This window comes from Haematobia irritans, chromosome 3 (assembly GCF_050003625.1).
Source record: "Haematobia irritans isolate KBUSLIRL chromosome 3, ASM5000362v1, whole genome shotgun sequence".
Taxonomy (NCBI): domain Eukaryota; kingdom Metazoa; phylum Arthropoda; class Insecta; order Diptera; family Muscidae; genus Haematobia; species Haematobia irritans.
In genome coordinates this window covers 138,833,014-138,855,950 of record NC_134399.1, presented here as the reverse complement: position 1 = coordinate 138,855,950, position 22,937 = coordinate 138,833,014, and the positions used below count along the sequence as shown (strand labels likewise).

General features: G+C 33.1%; 1 protein-coding gene across 1 annotated transcript in view; it reads left to right on the top strand.

Annotated features, from left to right (window-relative positions):
* The window catches only part of t (C45 family peptidase tan), an 84,923-nt gene extending 71,091 nt beyond the window's left edge, over positions 1-13,832 (top strand). Inside the window, exons 6-9 of the mRNA XM_075299145.1 lie at positions 4,698-4,932; positions 4,994-5,114; positions 5,188-5,304; positions 13,441-13,832. Of these exons, the coding sequence (XP_075155260.1) occupies positions 4,698-4,932; positions 4,994-5,114; positions 5,188-5,304; positions 13,441-13,741 (774 nt within the window). The 3' untranslated portion in view covers positions 13,742-13,832. The remainder of the gene's footprint in view (positions 1-4,697; positions 4,933-4,993; positions 5,115-5,187; positions 5,305-13,440) is intronic.
* Positions 13,833-22,937: the final 9,105 nt, after the last annotated feature.

The window sequence follows — 22,937 nt, the reverse complement described above, 5'->3', positions numbered from 1 at the left end:
CTTTACATCACGGTGACGAATTTTTCGTCAAAAATGAGCTAACGTAACATTTCATCCCATTGACGATTTTATCGTCATAGCGATGAATTGAATTCATCCCTGCGATGAACTTATTTACATCCCATATAGAACTATGTTACGTCCAGATGATGAATGTATTTCATCTATGTGATGATATTATTCGTATCTGCGATTATTCTCTTTCATCCATGCGATGATGCAATTCTTCAAAAGTACGATTCTCGTTCGTCATCGCTGCAAACGCCATCGTCATAGCGATGAACTCTTTCCCTAAATTTGACGTAATCCATTCATCAATATGATGTAATAGATTCATCAATTTGATGTAATCGATTCATCAATACGATGTAAATATTTTCTACGACACTTTTAATAAAGAACCATATTGTTTTTTATTTTAATTAAATTTACATTTTATTTATTTGAAATATGTACAACTAACGAAGTAAAAACGTATACAAAATTTTTCATACACATCTACCAAAGCTGTTGATTTTGATAAATTGACCATCTTGACACACAAACATTCTGTTACCTTAATTAGTGTTTAGATTACCAAAGATGAAAAGTTTTATGGGTTCATCCTGTGGAGTAAAAAAATTATAAAGAAGAATTTAAAAATGGAAATTTTAAATTATTGTAAAATATATTCGATCTTTTTAGAACAAAATTTAACTCACCCTTTTTGTGCCCAACTGTTCCTTTTCGTTTTGAATTGTTTGCTCATCCAATTCAACTTTATTCTTTAATTTCTTTATCCGTATTCTGTTTTCACAGAACGAAAAATGTTGCGGCATTTATCTGTAAATTTAGAAATACTTCCATAAACATCTAACATATAAATGTTAAAAAAAATTGACCAAAAAATAAAAAAAAATCGTCATTTTGGTTAATTTTTTTCCATATATAACACTTCATGTTTTTTTATTTTTTTATTTTATTTTTTACACATTATTTTTGTTTTTCTTTTCACTTTCACATCTTTAAGCATTAGCCCTTTATTTTCGGCACGCGCGACCACCTACCTTTACACTTTGGACTAAACTCAACAACTGAGAGGAACCATTTGAAATGTTCTTACCGCACAGAAAAAAAAACAATATTTCTACCACGCAACTACGTATGGATGTGTTATTGCATTAGTATTTGAATACACACAAAGAAAATTTCATTAAAATTGAGCCAACGAAACATTTTCATTGATATAACGAAAAATTTTCATTAATACAATGAAATAAATCGTTAATAGTACGAAACGTTACGTTGATTAACAGAAAATTCGTTATAATAACGAAAAATTTCATTGTATTAACGAATTTGTTTCATTGGCTCACTTTTAATGAAACATTTCGTTAATATAACGAAACTTTTCCTATCAGTGTACATGTCAACGGAGTAGATGACACTTTTCGTCTATTTGATTACTATTTTCGTCAATTTGACGACTTTTATTGTTCTCATATGTCTTGGAAGCCAATTTAAAAACAAACATGTGAACAAATGTTTGCTCAAATACTCGTTTGAGTTAAGTTAAATGTGGAGAGAGCATGAAATACCCAACAAAAATAACTTAGCTCTCATTAATAAAAGCTGTGTACAGTTATTTTAAAAACAAAACGTAGCAAGCGCATTTGGTCGTGTGTGTGTTTTTTAGGTAGAGAAATAAACACACATCTACAGAACGTATGAATTTTATCATCACATTGAACACTGTTTCGTCACATTGACTATTGATTCGACTTTTAGGTGTTTCACTTTAGTACTAATGGAAAAATGTAAATTACAAACATCTATATACTAAATATATACACCGTATATCGTTTTATGTTTTAGTTAGCATTGAGATTTTTTGATACACATTTCAGAGAAAAGTGTGTTTCATCAATTTAAAGATTCTTTCATCGCATTGACGAAAACCAGCATCCTTGATACATCATGAAAATAAAACACTTAAAACTTTTGTCCAACTTCTATTAATATGTGTAATTCATATATTGGGACTTCATATAAACGAAATTAATTTAAATCAAATGTTAATTTTGGTTAACTTTCACTGAATCCGGAAGAAAATAATTTCGTCTCATAGACAAAACTAGATCATCAATGTGACGAACTATGAAAAGAACAAAAATTGACTTTGATGATTGATTTCGTCACGTGGACTACCGAAATACTCCCATGGACGAAACTTTTCATCGCAAAGACGAAAACGCATTGATGAAACTCAATCGTCAAGGTGACGAACACTTTTTTTTGGGTGTATAAACCGATCCCCAGATTTGACCTCCGGAACCTTTTGGAGAAGCAAAATTCATCCGATCTGGTTGAAATTTGGTACGTGGTGGTAGTATATGATATTTAACAACCATGCCAAAAGTGGTCCACATCAGTCCCGATCCCAAAATTTGATTATGGAGCCTCTTGGAGGAGCAAATTTCATCCGAGTCAGTTGAAATTTGGTACATTGTGCTAGTATATGGCCGTTAACAACCATGCCTAACTAGGTCCATATCGGTCTATAGTTATATATAGCCCTCAGATAAATCGATCCCCAATCACACAAAAATTGGTTCATATCAAGTTCATAATTGTATATAGCCCCCATATAAGCGAGCCCCATATTTCAATTCTGGCTCCTTACGTACCGTGCAAAAGTCCATATCGATTCGTAATTATTTGTAGTCTTACCTACCGTGGTGCAATGGTTAGCATGCCCGCCTTGCATACACAAGGTCGTGGGTTCGATTCCTGCTACGACCGAACACCAAAAAGTTTTTCAGCGGTGGATTATCCCACCTCAGTAATGCTGGTGACATTTCTGAGGGTCTCAAAGCTTCTCTAAGTGGTTTCACTGGAATGTGGAACGCTGTTCGGACTCGGCTATAAAAAGGAGGTCCCTTGTCATTGAGCTTAACATGGAATCGGGCAGCACTCAGTGATAAGAGAGAAGTTCACCACTGTGGTATCACAATGGACTGAATAGTCTAAGTGAGCCTGATACATCGGGCTGCCACATAACCTAACCTAACCTATCCTACCTACACATACCTTTTTTGTCTAATATATACCACGTATATATTAACTCACAATTTAGAAACCGATTTAATATACCACAACCCAAGTAATTTGATTGTGGATGACAGTCTTTCGTAGAAGTTTCTACGCTATCCATGGTGGAGGGTACATAAGATTCGACCTGGCCGAACTTACGGCCATATATACTTGTTTTTCATTACAAATCAACAAAAAAATTAAAAATTCTCGTGATTTTCAAAATCTTCTCAAAAGAACTTCCATGGAAACGAAAAAGTCAAACGGCACAGGTTCAAATCCCAGGGAGGATGAAATTTATTTTTTATAATTATTTTTTTACTTTTTTATTAATTTTTTATTTTTTATTAGTTTTCTATTTTTTTTTTTAAATTTAATTGTCCAAAATTTGCACTTAAAATACCCTGATTGCGTTCTTTCTAATACTTGTCCAAAGGACTGCATCGGAAGTGGAAAAAAATCATTGGGGGATCCCACGATGCGCTTTAGAAGAAATGTTTGTGGACTTGTCCAAAAGGACTGTATCGGAAGTTTAAGAAACTCGATGGGGGATCCTGGGGGCTTTAAAAGAAATGTTTGTGGAACAACTTCCAATTTTTTTGCTGGGATACTATTGTTGCATACACATATCCCAGCAAAAAAAAGCGTCGCCAAAAAGCAATGAAAATGTCCTTTTTGGATCCGGAAGTGGTGCAAAATTGACGCAAAAGCGATGAATTTAACATGGGCTTGTTATAGGACGGAAGTCCTCCATTTCAACAGCCGTTGTACTGAATTTGCATCACTTCTTTAGGTGTGATCCGAATTCAATGTTTTGGATGTAAATTAAAAATTTCTGTGATTTTTTGTCAAATAAATAATTTTTAATGTATTCTAACGCTTGTCAAAAACGTTTGACCTCAAATATTTTCAAAAATTCAAAAGTTTTTCAGATTGGATTTAGATTTTTTCGACAAAATTTAAATGATTTGTACCATTTTATGAATTCTTACTCTATTTATTTGTCGTATTTGAAACAAAAAAGTTAAAATTACCCATTAAAAGTATGAAAAAAAAAACAAGTTATAACAAATTGAATTAAAAGAACTTCCTTAGGTTAGGTTAGGTTATGTGGCAGCCCGATATTTCAGGCTCACTTAGACTATTCAATCCATTGTGATACCACATTGGTGAACTTCTCTCTTATCACTGAGTGCTGACCGATTCCATGTTAAGCTCAATGACAAGGGACCTCCTTTTTATAGCCGTGTCCGAACGGCGTTCCACATTGCAGTGAAACCACTTAGAGAAGCTTTGAAACCCTCAGAAATGTCACCAGCATTACTGAGGTGGGATAGTCCACCGCTGAAAAACTTTTTGGTGTTCGGTCGAAGCAGGAATCGAACCCACGACCTTGTGTATGCAAGGCGGGCATGCTAACCATTGCACCACGGTGGCTCCCTCCTTGGTAGTTAAAATAAAGAACATCATTGGGAGTGCATCTTCTGGAAATGTTGTTGAAGTTGTGCCTTTGGAAGAACTTCCAAATTTTTTTGCTGGGATGTTATTCTCATTGACCACATTTTTTTCTAAAATTTTTATTTTTTTGAATATTTAAATTTTATTTTTCTTCCATTTAAACGTAGCGAGTTTTAGGTCACACCGAAGATGCTTTGACTGAAACATTAAATCATTACTATTTTGTGGTTGCCCATATCATCAATGAAACACCACAAGGCAAATACAATGTTAAGGAGGAACATTTCATGTCCTTATGCTATGCGGGTCATTTGCCAGGATATACCATGAATTACAACCATCATGGTCTAGTGTTCTCCATTAATACTCTATCGGCAGAAGTATTGCGAAGTGGCAAAACACGTAAATGTTTAAACAACCGCAAGATTTGTATAAAAAATTAATTAAAGATTTTCAATTACAGCAAGACATTTTATAACACGAGCTCTTTTGAGTGCTGAAAATTCCGATCAAGCTTTGACCATACTCCGAGATGCAGGTGTTGGTGCTGGTGATGGCTGTTCCATAAATATGTGTTTCTTAGAGTATGCAAATAAAATCATTTAAGTTTAATTGTTTTGGAAACTATTGAAATATTTCGTCATTGATTTGTTTCAGTGATCCTTCTAAACTCTGCTACAATATTGAAATGGCTCCGACGGAAGGTAATACCAAAGAATCCACATTGAATATCAGAAAAATTAACACCGGTGAACACAGTTATCATGCTAACAAGTAAGTCTAGCAATAAATATATTCAACAACTTTGGGGTGCAATAAGTTTGCCATAACGTTTGTAACACATCCATGTCCGACTATATAAACTAAATATATATTCTTGATCTGGGAGAAAATCTTAGAAAAGAGCAATACACGTTTGCCACAGTTGATAGAATTCTACCAAATATGGTACATGTTTGGGCCTTCTTGCGAAATTTTCGGTGGCAAAAGTTTATTTAAGTCTACAACAAAAAACGGATTGTGTATAGAGTGTAGAGAAGCATAATGTACACAAATGTTAAACCAGCTAATCGCTTTTAAAAATTGTCAATATTTGTTCCAAATATTCCGAAAATAAATTGTTGATTATTTACAGACCTCTTAAAACTTTTACACACACAATGATTGTAATAAATTAAATGTTTGCTGCCATGAGTTGTCAACATCTCTCCAAACTATGCTTTTGACAACCCTGTTATGAACAAAAATTTTCATTAGAGGTGCGTACCAGCTTACGAAATTGTACGCTACCGAAAATTTCGTTAGCATAAATAGCAATGCATTTCTTATGGGAACGAAATTTTTCGCCAAAGGTGCATATCGGCCTTTTGCTAGGTTGGTAGAATTCTTAATGTTTTAGTAAATTTTGCAGAATATTCCTCTCCAACTAAGAGGTAAAGGGTGGTAAAAATGTCAAGGACCGATGTTGATTTTGAATAAAACACAAACTATTTAGGAAATTATTGTAATTTTATTTTATTATGATATATTGGTATTACTCAATTATGTATGGAACAAAATTTCGGCCAAATGGGCGCCGCGACCTCGGTGGCACACCTTCATCCGATGGTCCAAATTTTCGATGACGTTAATGTGCCGAATTATCTCATCCTTTAGCTCTTGAATTGTTGCTGGCTTGTCGACGTACACCTTTTCTTTCAAATAACACCAAAGAAAAAAGTCCAACTGTGTCAAATCACATGACCTTGGCGGCCAATTGACATCGCCATTACGTGAGATAACACGGCCATTGAATTTGTTGCGCAAAAGAACCATTGTTTCGTTAGCTGTGTGGCAAGTGGCACCGTCCTGCTGAAACCACATATCGTCCACATCCATTTCTTTCAATTCGGGCCATAAAAAGTTCGTTATCATATCACGATAGCGAACACCATTCACAGTAACTGCCAGACCGGCCTCATTTTGGAAAAAATACGGCCCGATGATGCCGCCAGCCCAAAAATCGCACCAAACAGTCACTCTTTGTGAGTGCATTGGTTTTTCGACAATCACTCTTGGATTCTCATTCGCCCAAATGCGGCAATTCTGTTTATTGACGAATCCACTGAGGTGAAAATGTGCCTCATCACTGAAGATGATTTTCTTCGAAAATTGATCATCTACTGTTGCCATTTCTTGGAACCATTTAACACGTTGTTGGATTATGTATCTCTCCATGGTTCAAATTGAGTAAGTCTGAAATAGAGAAATGTCAAATAAAATTCGGAAAAAAAACTTGGCGTTTAGGTGTGGTTCACATTCAACATCGGCCCTTACAATTTAACCACCCTTTACTTAACAATTGGCTTTAGAAATAAAATTTTGAAAAAATTTAACATTTTGGCCAAATTTTCTATAGAAATAAAATTTTGAACACATTTCCTCTAAAAATAAAATATTGGCCAAATTTCTATGTAGAAATAAAATTTCGAAAAAATTTTCTATAAAAATAAAATTTTGAGAAAAATTTCTATAGTATTAAAATTTCGACAAACTTTTCGATAGAAGTAAATATTTGACAAAATTTTCTATAAAAATAATATTTTGGTCAAATTTTATATAGAAATAAAATTTTGACCAAATTTCCATTAGAAATAAAATTTTGACAAAATTTTCTATAGAAATAAAATTTTGACAAAAATTTCTATAGAATTAAAATTTTGACAAAATTTTCTATAGACATAAAATTTTGACAAAATTTTCTATAGAAACATGATATTGACAAAATTTTCTATAGAAATAAAATTTTGACTAAATGCTTTATAGAAGTAAAATTTTGACAAAATGTTTTATAAAAATAAATTTTGTCCAAATTTTTAATAGAAATAAAATGTTGACCAAATTTTCAATAGAAATAAAATAATGACAAAATTGTCTATAAAAAATAAAATTTTGACAAAATTTTCTATAGAAATAAAATTTTGACAAAGTTTTCTACAGAAATATTGACAAAATTGTTTATAGAAATAAATGTTGACAAAATTTTCTATAAAAACAAGTAAGGAAAGTCTAAAATCGGGCGGGACCGACTATATTATACCCTTCACCACTATGTATACCAACATTTTTGATACCATCTTAAGACCTTCAAATTTGTTAGGAGCTATATAAAGGTTTATATTCCCATACTATTTTAATTTGAACCGATTTGAACATTTTTAAACTTTAACAAAATGTCTACAATCAAAATTTAAATTGGTTAATGACCGGGACGGACCACAATGTTAGTAAAAACATATTGGATATATTTAAATTGCAAAAATTTCACAAATCTGCATTTATGATTTATAGGTCCATATATACGAATTAGAGTATAGGTAAATTTGAATCTTTTTTGCGAGTTAACTGCGAGTTTTACAAGGAATATGTGGGAATTTGGTCATATTTGCTAAAATCGGAAGAACATATATATGGAGGCTTTGTCTAATTCTGAGCCGATTTTGATAAAATTTGGCAAACACTGCTAAAATTTTAATTGAACTCCCAGTGCAAAACTTCAAAATGTTCGAAATGAGACTTTGGCTTCCGTGGTCATATGAATCTAAATCGGGCGAAAGATATATGGGAGTTGTATCTAAATCTGAACCGATATTGACCAAATTTGGCATATGTATGTTAGTCCTACTCTCTGTGCAAAACTTCAAGTAAATCGGAGTGAAATGTTGACCTCTGGGGCCATATAAGTACGTATATCGGACAAAAGATATATATGGCAGCTACACTGGTAGAAAAAGTTTCGTTACATTAACGAAATGTTTCATTAAAAGTGAGCCAATGAAACAAATTCGTTAATACAACGAAGTTTTTCGTTATTATAACGAATTTTCTGTCAATTAACGTAACGTTTCGTACTATTAACGAATATTTTCATTGTATTAATGAAAATGTTTCGTTATATCAATGAAAAATGTGTGTATAATTAAATCTGAACCAATGTCAACTAAATTTGGCATGCATAGTAAAAATTTTATTTCCATTCCTTGTGCACAATTTTAAGTAAATCGGTGGAAAATTTTGACCTACGGTAGTCATATGACTGTAAATTGGCGAATGGAAGCTATATATGGAAGCTATATCTGATTCCGAACCGATGTCAACCAAATTAAGTATGCATATTTATCATGTTAGTCCTACTCCTTATGCAAAATTTTACTCAACTCGTGGTAAATCTTTGGCCTCTGGGGCCATAAGAGTGTAAATCGGGCGAAGCCTAGTATGGGAGCTATATCTAAATCTGAACCGATTTCAATATTATGTATGTATGTATATTTATAATGTTAATTGCACTTCCTGTGTAAAATTTCACGTAACTGGGAGTAAAACTCTGGCCTGTGGCGCCGTAAGAGTGTAAATCGGCGAAAGCTATATATGGGAGCTATATCTAATTTTGAACCGATTTCGACAAAATTCGGTACGCATATTTATAATGTTAATTCTACTTCCTGTGCAAAATTTCACGTAACTCGGAACTAAAAATTGGCCTCTGGGGCCATAGGAGTGTAAACCGGGCGAAAGCTATATACGGCAGCTATATCTATATCTGAACCGATTTCAACCAAATTCGGTACGCATATTTATAATGTCAATTCTACTCCCTGTGCAAAATTTCACGTAAATCTGAACAACAGATTGGCCTCTGGGGCCATAGGAGTGTAAATCGGGCGATAGCTATATATGAGAGCTATATCTGAATCTGAACCGATTTTACTGATATTCTGAAAAATCTACGAGACTCACAAAATATTCAATTATACGAAATTGGAAGAAGATCGGTTGATAAATACGTCATTTATGACCAGATCGGTTTTAAATATATATGGCAGCTATATCTAAATCTGAACCAATCAATAGGGATCGTCTTTGAGCCGAAAAAGGACCCTATGCCAAATTTGAGTACGATCGGACTTAAACTGCGAGCTGGACTTTGCACACAAAAATATATCAACAGACATACAGACGGACATCGCTAAATCGACTCAGAATTTAATTCTAAGCCGATCGGTATACTAAAAGATGGGTCTATGGCTATTCCTTCTCGGTGTTAAATACAAATGCACAAACTTATTATACCCTGTACCACAGTAGTGGTGAAGGGTATAAAAAAGTTGACTAATTTTTTTATAGAAATAAAATTTTGACAACATTTTCTATACAACCAGAAAAAAAGGGGCTCTAATGCCAACTGAACTTTATTTTAGTTCATGAAGATTAGTTGATTTTAGTTAAATTGTGCACAATATGAGTAAATGTTCCTTATTTGAACAATTATTTTCTAGCTTTAATGTCGTGCACTAAAAATAAGAAAAAAAAGTTATATACACTCATAGGAAAAAGTCTGCTAAAAACAGCAGTCGATGTTTGCTGTTATATTTTTGTACTGCAGGGCCTAATGAACAACAATTTATAAAATGTTTAGGTTATAAATGTTTCCTCAAAGCATATTTAAGAACCAAAAGTAATTTTTGGTATATTTTTGCACAGTAATATACTTACAAGCTCCTAAATACGATCAGCAAACATTTTGTTTGCTGTTAGCCTCAATTCGATAAATATGCAGATTTTTTGCCAAATACTATACATATTCATAAAATATTGTTTTAATTATGTTAGGTTAGCTCCTAAGTTGAAATTTTTATTTGTTTTAGCCAAAATAAAACATGTTTTAGTGTAATCGAGCTTAAAAAATAGCAACAAATGTTTGCTATTCCAGCAAACAGTGATTGCTGTCCCTTTTTCAGCAGACTTTCTGCTATTTTAGCAGACTTTTCTGCTGTCCCTACTAACAAATTTCTTTGGGTGTACAAATAAAGTGCACAATTTTACTAAAAAATAAAATAGTTCATATTTTCCTAAAATGGCAGAAGTTTGCTTAAATTGAGTTCATAAGTCTCTCAAATGAGTAAATTTTACTAAAATTGTACCTGTCTCGAACTTCGTACAGCGCTAAAGACATTTTAACAACTTTTAAATCCAATTTTTTCTTTCAACATATGACATTTTCTTAAATAACAAAAAAAAAATAATTACTTTTAAAAAATTTTCTTCAATTTGATAAAAAAGTATTAACTTATTTGTAACATGTTGAAATTAAAAAAACTATTTCAGTTAAAATTTTCTAATAAAAAACCTACATTTTCTTCCACGGTGGGTTTTGTTTTGGGTGTAGAAATGACATTTTGACAAAATTTTATATAGAAATAAAATTTTGATAAAATTTTCTATAGAAATAAAATTTTGATAAGATTTTCTATTGAAATGAAATCTTGATAACTTTTTCTATAGAAATCAAATGTTGACAAAATTTTATATAGAGAAAAAAAATTGATAAAATTTTCTATAGAAATAAAATTTCGACAAAATTTTCTATAGAAATATCTATCGTTGCACCTTTGAATTGGACGTGATGTTTATGAATCGAAGTAAGATCCAGACATGAGAACCTGAGAGATAAAAATATGTAGGGAAAGCAATAGATATTATCCGTCGAGAACACTTAATATTTCTAATTATATAGCTTAAAGGATGTCAGGTGAATACCATATGCAAAAACTTAATTTCGTTTTTGGGAAAGGAAATTTAGACATATATTGTTAAAATTGTTTCTTTGAAACCAATAGTTCATTGAGGTCAAACGGGTACAATAAACAAAGACTATTTTGCGGTTTAAGAAACATCTGTTTCAACAGCAGAAACTTCCTTGATCTAACATTTCGTTTTGTATTAAGAAATTATTTGTTGATTTGTGTGCAAGCTAGCTACGCCAAAGCTTCTTGGGCTTCTGGCAACCGTATTTTTTTTGAAATTTGCTTGAAATTGGAAACCTAGAGATATTTTAGCACCACAAATAGGAGTTCCAAATATAGTGTGTATCGGTCCATGTTTTGGTATAGCCCCATGTAGACCCATCTCCCGATTTGACTTCTTGGGCTTATAGAAACCGTAGTTTTTATCCGATTTGCCTAGAGGTATTTTAGATCCAAAATAAGTATACCGAATATGAACTCAAACAAAAATAGTTGTTACAAATTCAGAATCTGATGTAGTCTCCACACAGAGAATACATATTGGTTGTGATAATCGAATTTATTGCCAACCTCGTTTTGGCAGTTGTAGCAACTACCAGTTGCCAGTTGTGTCAACTGACAGATTCGGTCAACACAACCAATATCTCATATGGTATTGGTTGGGTCTGCCGACGACATCGGTTATAGCTACCTTCATCATTCGGTCGCGTGGACCATTTCTATTAATAGGTTCAATCGAATTCGGAAATAATTTATTTCCACCACCAAGTTAAAAGACTTATAAAAACACACATTGGCTATTGATTTATATTTATTTAAAGGCGAATTAACGTATAGCATAACCGTAAAACTACATAAACACATATATTAGTGAATGCTAGTATTTGAAAGAAGTTCATGAGAATGGATGTGGGGAGTGTGTGTAAATCATATCATAAAAATCGCGTGTGAGCACTGGTAAAATTTCACTGACGTGCACACTAGATAGGGTCACGAAAAAAAGTTGATGCGGTCACCCCCCAGTTTTGTAGCATATTCGAAAACAATTTCACAACACCAAAACATTTTTTTTCGTGCACCCTACGACCCCCCAAAATACAATTTATTGTGCTGTGTCGTCATTTGAAGTCCGATCGAAAAGAAACGCATTTCGTTATTCGTGGTTGATCAGGGGCTATATTTCGTGCATTGGTCATTTTTAACTCGGACGTCAAATTTGAGTTTTAATTTTTTTATTTCGCTTCGTATACCCCTATGATGCCCATTTTTGATAACCATTATATAGATCTTAACAAAATATGAAACTTTTGCTTTTGAAGTATTTACTTTCATAAACAAAAAACTTACAGAGATTTTAAAAAGTCAATAAGTCACCCTAGTTTTGGTGAAAAAAAAGTTTTGGTGTTCTGAAATTGTCTTCGAATATGCTACAAAACTGGGGGGTGACCGCATGAACTTTTTTCCTTAAAGGCGAGTATTAAGTTCGAGTTTAGCCGCTAAAATCGCTAAAGTGAAAACTAAATCAGTAAGAAAAATGCATGAAATTATACATATTTGTTGCAAATTTTATTATAACTTGATGGGGAAAAGCCCAAAGCAAATTTTCAAAAAGTTTGTATTCCTTAAAATGGATTATAAAAGAAAAGCAATCGTGAAAAAATTACGTTTTTAGCGGCTAAACTCGAACTTAATACCCACCTTAAGGCCGTGACCCTATCTAGTGCACACATCTAATAACTCTATTGCGGCCATATTAAAAATATTGGCACATGTAAGCCATGATGAGGATTTACACTTCAAAGCAGTCAAGAAGTAAGAACGAGCTATAGCCCTCGTACTGTCCGTTCCAGTACGAGGGCTATATCACAAACAAGGACCACTATTTACCATCTTAAATAATTTTTTGGTTGTCTCAAAATTAGTATGAATTTGTATTGAGTTTTCCCACAATTTAAAATCTCTTGATGTTACTTTAAGTTCGAGTAAACTGGACCGATACCAACAGTGTCCGGCACTTCTGATAGAAACATCCGAATCCAAATTGCAATTATTATGTTGGAATTTTTTAATGTCTTTGTAACTTTTACGAATGACTAATTCACAAAGCCATCTCGTTGCGTGTAAAATTGACGTATCTTCAACGTTTTCACATGCAAAGAACATCTTCCTTGTTAGTAAAATATCAAAGCTATAAAGGAAATGAATAAGTATGAATATTTTAATGAAAAAATATATTTTGACAAAATTGCAAAAAAACCTACAATTTTTTTTAAAGAAGTTAAAATTCGTAAAATATTTGGGACTTGTTCTAGTTATCGATTAAAATTTAAATTATTTATTTTTGCAGATATGAACGTATCAAAATTGAACAAGCCAATCAAATAATGTTGGATTCTAGCATTTCTCGTATGAACACCTTCGGTAAATACGAACCAGCAAAGAGCAAACAAGACGTTATAAATATGCTTGGCGATTGCAGTGGAGGTGAACACTGTGTCTATCGAGAAAATGGATCGTTGGATCAAGAGGTGAAAACAATTGCTGTGGGCATATTCGATTTGAACGAACGGACCGTTGCTTTATATTCGGACAATCCACGTAATACCGAACCACATGCTGTCTTGCCAATGATATTGAAAAATAATTAAATTTATATGTTCTATTATTTATCCAAGTATATATTTGTCTTAATTTAATGTTGTAATAATAAAAACGTCACGTTTTAAAATGAAAAAACCATTTCAAGAATTTTTATTATTGTAATTTCAATCGTCGTAAATCTTTTGATTACCCTTAGAACTAAGGAGGATAGTTAGTAGTTTTGAATATGGTTTGTTATTATGTGTTTTGCTACCGGGAATTTTATTAGTTGTTATTATAGATAGTTTATGATTTAAACACTTGTCAAACCTGTAGTACCGTAATTTCAAACAAGTAAGGAAAGTCTAAAGTCGGGCGGGACCGACTATATTATACCCTGCACCACTTTGTAGATCTAAATTTTCGATACCATATCACATCCGTCAAATGTGTTGAGGGCTATATATAAAAGTTTGTCCCAAATACATACATTTAAATATCTCTCGATCTGGACAGAAGACTTCTAAATACAAAATCTATAGACTTACAATTTAAGTCGGCTAATGCACTAGGGTGGAACACAATGTTAGTAAAAAACTAACTTATAATACACTGTTCCACAGTGTGGCGCAGGGTATAAATATGGGAAACATTTAAATCTGAAGCAATTTCAACCAAATTTGGCACGCATAGCAACAATGCTAATTCTACTCCCTGTGCAAAATTTCAACTAAATCGGAGTTAAAAATTGGCCTCTGTGGTCATATGAGTGTAAATCGGGTGAAAGCTATATATGGGAGATATATCTAAATCTGAACCGATTTCAACCAAATTTGGCACGCATAGCTACAATGCGAATTCTACTCCCTGTGCAAAATTTCAACTAAATCGGAGCAAAAAATTGGCCTTTGTGGTCATATATGTGTAAATCGGCCTAAAGCTATATATGGGAGCTACATATATATCTGTAGTATACAGACAAGAAGAACGCACAAGTGATCGGTTTCAAGGTAAACACAAAAGTGATTTTATTGAGAGAATTCAATTTATGATAAACTTCAGTTATAACAGTTGGTACTCAGACAATGTTGCCATACTATAACATATAAGTACTCTACACGCTCTTCTCTGAGCTGAAAATTCATATAATCTTACAACTAAAATATTTCAAAATAGATATAGGATGTATGATAATATTTCATAGTTCTTATTAATTCATATACACAATAATCTCTTTCTTTATTTTCTCACTACCTTCCCCTCCAGTCTGGGCCTTAGTACTCTTTCCGTTATTTGGCTGCCTAAGTTAACGTTGACGTCATTATACGTTGTCTGCTGTTGTGACTGTGGAGCACTCTCTTCACAATTTGATTTGTCAGCTGATGTCTCTCTTTTCACTTCTAGATTTCTTATTTGATCTGTATGTCTTTTAATTTCTCGATTATTATATGAAATGATGCAACAATAGGAGCGGGGTCCCAACTTTTCTTTAATCGTGGCTTGCTGCCAGGAGGGTTTATTTACATTTCTGTAATCACGAATTAGAACAGCTTGGCCTTTGTAGAATTCAACATTTCTCTTTCCTTTGTAGTTCACAATGTTCTTGTCTTGTGACTCAATTATAGTATCTCTAGAAATTGGAGGTTTGAGTAAGCTGAAGCGCGTTTTCAAGCTACGACCAAAAAACAACTTTGCTGGTGTTTCTCCAGTACAACAATGAATGGTATTGCGATAATCTATTAAAAATCTATTTATTATAATGTCGAAGTCAGATTCATGCCTTAAGTTGGCATTAATAGACTTTTTTAATGTTTTGATAAAATTCTCAGCCTGACCATTCGTCGCTGGGTGTCCAGGGGAAGTAAGAATATGTCTGACACCATTATTCTTGAGAAATATTCTGAATTGATCTGACGTGAATTGTCTGCCGTTGTCAGTAACTATGACATCTACTAACCCGAAACGACAAAATGTTTCTCGCAATTTTGTTATTGTGAAACTGCTTGTAATCTCTTTAGTTTTAAACACCTCAACCCACTTGGAGAATGAATCAATCAATACTAGAAGATGATAACCGTGTATTGGCCCCGCGAAATCCAAGTGGATTCTACTCCATGCCTTGTTCGAAGGGTTCCAAGGTATCAGAGAACTCTTCTCAGGGCTATTCTGTAACTCCTGACACGCTACACAACTCTTAACAATCTCTTCTATATCCCTATCTATGTTAGGCCACCAGACATATGATCGAGCTAGTGCCTTTGTCTTCACTATACCCAAATGTGATTTATGAAGCTCAAGTAATATTTGTTTCCGCAATTTCGTGGGTACCACCACTCTATAGCCCCATAAAATACACCCATGTTCTACAGACAACTCATACTGTTTATTGCGAAACGGTATATAATCATGCCCATCTAATTGTGCAACGGTATTGCATAAAATTGAATCCAATACTTTTGATAAAATCTTATCCCTTCTAGTGTCGCATGAAATATCCATGAAATTCAAATTCAAACCATTATCCGATTCAATAAAATTGACATAATCGCTTTCCTCGACACTATTTCCTATGGGTATATGTGGCATTCTTGACAAGCCATCCGCAATGTTAAAGTTCCCTTTGACATATCTAACTTTGTAGTCAAATCCAGACAATATCAATGCCCACCTTTGCATACGAGCCGATGCCATTATTGGCAAGCCCCTATCTTCACCAAACAATGCCATCAAGGGCTTGTGGTCTGTCTGCAATATGAACTTGTTCCCCAGTAAATATTGTTTTAGTTTCGACACACTGAAAATGATCGCTAATGCCTCCTTTTCCAAAGTACTATAATTCTTCTCACTATGACTTAACGATCTCGAGACAAAGGCAATAGGTCTGAGACCATCAGGGAATTTATGCGACAATACTCCAGCAACTGCATGACTGCTAGCGTCAGTGTATAAAATAATTGGTAATTTGCAATCAAAATGTGCCAATGTCTGATCTGATGTAATTTTCTCCTTGACTAAATTATATGAATCATTACATTGTTTTGTCCAGTGAAATGGAACTCCTTTCTGTAACAAATTGTACAACGGCGCCATTATCTGTGCGAAATTCTGTATAAATTTAGAATAATAATTAACCATCCCTGTAAATGCCCTGACTTCTGAAACATTTCTCGGTACTGGTGCGGATACTACACTAGCTACCCTCTCTAAATTCTTCGACAAACCATCTTTGCTTATTGTGAAACCTAGATACGATATCACCTCTTGGAAAAAACGACATTTTTTAACATTCAACTTCAAACCAACTGTTTTCAATTTGTTCAACACAGCCTTCAAATTATCTATATGTTCCTTAGTGTCTCTCCCAGTTACAGTTATGTCGTCTTGATATACAACTACATTAGCTATCCCTTGAAATAAGCACTCCATAGTCTTTTGAAATATTGCCGCTGCCGTCTTGATACCAAATGGCAGACGTTTAACTTTAAATAAACCTAAGTGTGTACTCCAGGTACAAATTAGCTGTGATTGGTCGTCCAAAACTAACTGATTATAAGCATTAGAAAGGTCAAGCTTGGTGAACAGCTGACCACCTTGCAATGACGAAAAAATTTCGTCTATCCTCGGCAGTGGATATTTAAAATCTTCAAGATGTTTATTTATTGTGACTTTATAATCAGCACATATTCTTATTTCCCCATTAGGTTTTAATATGGGAACAAGAGGAGTCGCCCATTCTGAATTGTCTACTTGCTCTATTACACCCATCGTTTTTAAATTTTCCAGTTGACTCTCAACCTTTGCTTTCCATGCAAATGGTACTGGTCGTGGTTTGAAAAAAACTGGTTTAGCACACTCACTCAATTTAAGAGATACCGTTTCTTTGTTGTATTCACCCAGTGTCGCTTCAAAAACACTCGCAAATTCTCTTTTAAGTTCTTCAACTATGACTACAAATGTCTCTTTGTTATGACCATATTCTCTCGTAAAATTGACTTGAACCAAGTCGAAGTTAAACATTTTCAAAAATGAACGACCAAGTAAAGCTGGACTATTACACTTAGAAACAACAACAACCATTGTTTTCGTAACTCCACGATAAGTGATTGAAGCATCATACTCACCCAATAGAGAAATTTGAGTACCGCTATAATCTACATATGGAGTTTTACAAGGTCTCAACTCAGCGAAGATATTTTTGTTTTTGTAAAAAGAAATGGGAACTATGATACAGGGTGCTCCAGTGTCACACACAGCTTCAATGTTAATGCCATCAATTGTAACTGGTATATAATATAAACCATTTGAATTGTTACTCATTAAACTAAAGACAGAATTTTCAAAATTATAAACATCGGGGTCTTCGTTGTCCAAATTATTTGATACATAATTTACACCATTTCTTTTACCACGACAGACCGCAGCCAAATGCCCAACTGCTTTACATTTGTAACACCTGCTCTCTTTATATTTGCAGAACTGACTTTCATGATTACGCCAACCGCAGTGCTTGCACGGCCCATATTTCTTTTTTTCACTGCTCCTATATTCAGAACGATTTACTGCACTCATGCTTCTATTTACATAATTGACAGAATCGGAGACATATTGTTTGGCAGACATTCGGGTTTCAACAATCATAGCTCTTTTTAGTGCATTCTGCAGAGTAAGAGACTCGTCTTCATCACACAACTTCTCAAAAATTGTTTCAGGCAGACCAACTACAAATTGGTTCAAAACGAATGCTTCTAGATTGTCCCCAAATTTACAATTTAATGCAAGACGTTTTACCCTAGCATACCATTCAGCCACTGTTTCTCCATCAGACTTTACAGATAAGTGAAATTCTTTCCTTTCTTTGAAAACTATGACAGGAGGAGTGAAGTGCACACCCAATATTTCACATAGTTCTTTGTATGCTTTGGTGACTGGTGGATCTGGACTGCAAAGGCTATGAAGAATGTTGTAGGCGGCTGGTCCAATAGATTTTAATAAAATTGCTTTTTTTGCATTATCATCCACACAATTTACTTCGCAAAAATGTATATCCAGTTTTTCTTTCCACACTTGCCAAGATTCTACGCTGGGCGTAAATTCAGGAACATTGGAGGTTTGGAAAACTGTAACTGTAGCTGGTGCAGTCGCCATTGGATTTTTTTCCTTGACTTTTTTATCCTCTTTCTGATTATTCTTTAATTTTCCTCGTCGCCAATTTGTAGTATACAGACAAGAAGAACGCACAAGTGATCGGTTTCAAGGTAAACACAAAAGTGATTTTATTGAGAGAATTCAATTTATGATAAACTTCAGTTATAACAGTTGGTACTCAGACAATGTTGCCATACTATAACATATAAGTACTCTACAATATCTGAACCGATTTCAACCAAATTTGGCACGCATAGCTACAATGCTAATTGTACTCCCTGTGCAAAATTTCAATTATATCGGAGTAAAAGATTGGCCACTGTGGTCATATGAGTGTAAATCGGGCGATAGATATATATGGGAGCTATATCTAAATCTGAACCGATTTCAATAAAATTTGGCACACTTGACTATAGTACTAATTGTTCTTCTTGTGCAAAATTTTAAGCAAATTAGGGTAAAACTCTGGCTTCGGGGGCCATATAAGTCCATATCGGGCGAAATATATATATGGGAGCTAAATCTAAATCTGAACCGATTTCAACCAAATTTGGCACGCATAGATACAATGCTAATTATACTCCTAGTGCAAAATTTCAACCAAATTGGGATAAATCTCTGGCTTCTGGGACCGTATTAGTCCATATCGGGCGAAATATATATATATATATATATATATATATATATATATATATATATATATATATATATATATATATATATATATATATATATATATATATATATATATATATATATATATATATATATATATATATATATATATATATATATATATATATATATATATATATATATATATATATATATATATATATATATATATATATATATATATATATATATATATATATATATATATATATATATATATATATATATATATATATATATATATATATGTGAAAGCTATATCTAAATCTGAACCGATTTCTTCCAAATTCAATAGGTATCTATTCTGAGCCAAAACACATACTTGTGCCAAATATGAAGTCGATTGGACTAAAACTGCGACCTAGACTTTGATTACAAAAATGTGTTCACGGACAGACGGACATGGCTATATCGACTCAGGAGCCCACCCTAAGCATTTTTGCCAAAGACACCATGTGTCTATCTCGTCTCCTTCTGGGTGTTGCAAACATATGCACTAACTTATAATACCCTGTTCCACAGTGTGGCGCAGGGTATAAAAAGTGTTTGTTTGAAACTTTGTTTAAAGGAATATACACAGAAAAAACTATGTTTTGTCTTCAATCACTAAATTAATGTATCCAACTAATTTTTAATTGAAATATCTTCAATCACAGAAATGATAGTATCAATCACCAAAGTCAATTAAACTGTTCCAATTAAAAAATAATTTATACAATTAATTTCTGTAATTGATTTTTCTTTCAATTAAAACATTTGTTGAACCAATTAAATTTTTAAATTAATATTTTTAAAAATTCAATTAGAATTTTTATTGTAAAAGTTTGGTGATATTTTTTCTGTGTAGGTATGCACTACTAGAAGAAATTTCGTTCATATTGAATTGCTTATGGATAGCGGAAACCAACTAATTTCTTCATGTATATTTTTGCACTACCCAATAAACACAGGATGAGCGTTTTTCAAATTCAACAACTTTTCAGTTTGAGGATAAATGTAATTTTCAACATATATTCAAACAGCTCATCTTCAACACATCTGAATATTACCCTAATCCTTTGAAAAATTGTTGATATTTATCATTTTTCAAACGTTTGTGTTTATTGGGTACTTATTTAATGTTTTGGTGGAAAAGCTGAACATTGTACGCACCTTCAGAAATGCAACAGGAGTTTTCGCAAGACAAAGGGCTTCAATTCACAATATGGAAAAACTCGATTCAATATATTCGACCTTTTTGTAATCAAAGTCTAGGTCGCACTTTTAATCCAATCGACTTCAAAATTGGCACAAGTATATATTTTGGATCAGAATAAAAAACCTATTGATATTGGAAGAAATCGTTTCAGTTTTAGATATAGCTTCCATATATATGTTTTTTTCTGATTTCTGATTCTAATAATGTGGCCCCAGAAGCTAGAATTTAATTTAGTATCGTAAACTGTGCCGAATTTAGTTGAAATCGGTTCAGATTTAGGTAGGGATGCCAGACGTGCTCTTTTAAAGAGCACATGTGCTCGTTTTTACAAAATGTGCTCTTAAAACACGACAGGCCAAAACAGCACGCGAAAGTGCTCTTTTTTCTGCATCACAACAAATATTAATCAAATGGTAAAAGTAAACTGAAAATATGTAAATGTCGCACTAAGAGATTTTCCTAGCCGTTATTTTCTAATTAAATAGTGTGTTACTTTATATATCAGAGTCGTAGAAGAGCATGCCGATGTTGCTTCTTCACTTTGTACTCTGTTCTAAATGTAAACAAACTTCTTCAATAACGTTTTTCACAAAAACACCAAAAAATGACTTACAAAGTATTGTAAGAAAATTAGCATGAGTTGAAAGTGACTTATTTTATGTTTATGGTATGTACCTTTTTGCTTTGTTTAAATGAATTATATTTCAATTAAATTAAATGATTTTCTTTTATTTGAAAAAGTGTGTTCTATACCTTTCGTATGTGCTCTTTTTATAAGCTGAATGTGCTCTTTTTGCCTCTTTAAAATCTGGCATCCCTAGATTTAGGTATAGCTCCCATATACACATGTGGACAGAAAAATAAGTGTACGAATTTTTTTTTAACAAGGCCATGGTTTACCATATGCTGAGGAAAATATGCCACTTGTTTGGAGATAACGACCCGAAACACTAATCAAAGTTGGTAAGTGAATGGTTTCGGGGTCATAAATCGAACGTTGTTGAGTGGTCAAGTCAGTCCACCGACCTCAATCGCATTGAAAACCTTTGGGGCGAACTCAAGAGAGATTTCTCCAAGCTTCCCTACAGGTACAAAAAACAATTGTGGGAAAATATTCAAAAAGTATGGTATAATATACAAGTCGAGATATGCCATAAGTTAATTTTATCCATGTCTAAGAGAATTGAAGCAGTCCTTAGAAATCCCGGTGAAAACACTAACTTTAATGTACTAACTTTAATGTACAAATTCTTGTATTATTTTCATGTTTTTTTTTCATATACACCTATTTTACTGTCCGCATAAAATTCGATGATTTTTTTTAATTTAATTTATTTTAAGTTATTATTTAGTCCTATCTGAATTCTAAACTAATTTTTAAATACACGACATATGACGACTTTATAAATAATTCCGAAATATTCAATAAAAACATAAAATAGAAAAACCATAGTCATGTTTAAAAAAAATTCTTACACCTATTTTTCTGTCCACATGTGTATATCTTTCGCCCAATATGCACTTATATGGCCCCAAAAGCCAGAGTTTTGGCTAAATTTTGCACAAGGAGTGGAATTAATATTGTAGCTAGCAAGCCAAATTTGGTTGAAATCGGTTCAGATTTAGATATAGCTCCCATATTCATATGAAATCGAAATTTTAAATGATGGCAGGCTTGTAGCGACAGGGACATTCTAAGTGATCTCCCTTGTTTGAAAACGTCCACTTCTTATTTTGTATTTAACACCTCGCCTCGCAAATGGCTTTTCTTCAAAAATGAAAAATAAAAATTTGAGAAATTGTTTCTAATATATTGAAAAGTCGTTGCTAATGTTTTGAACTCTACTGTTACGTGTAATGTCTGTTTTTTGTTGAGAACGCGATTTTCTCTAATTGAATTTTAGTTTACTGCCTGTTCGTGGAATTTTCGTTCGCCTCGAGACGAACGATTCGTCAAAAATCACATATTGATATCTCGAAAACCAGAGTCTGTGAAATGCTAATTGTTTCGGTGTTCGATAGTAAATCATAAATAATGAGTTCATGACCAAATTCAGGATTTTCTAGAAAATATATCAAATGTTATTATAGTTTCAACGATTCGTCTCGAGTCGATTTTGTGTTTCATGACCAGGCAGTAAATACAGTAAAATTGTTGGTAGTAAAATTGTTTGAAAGCGTGTTGAATAAAAGTAATTTTCCAGTTTGGAATTGTTTAGCAATCTTGACCCAAAAGCTGGCAACTC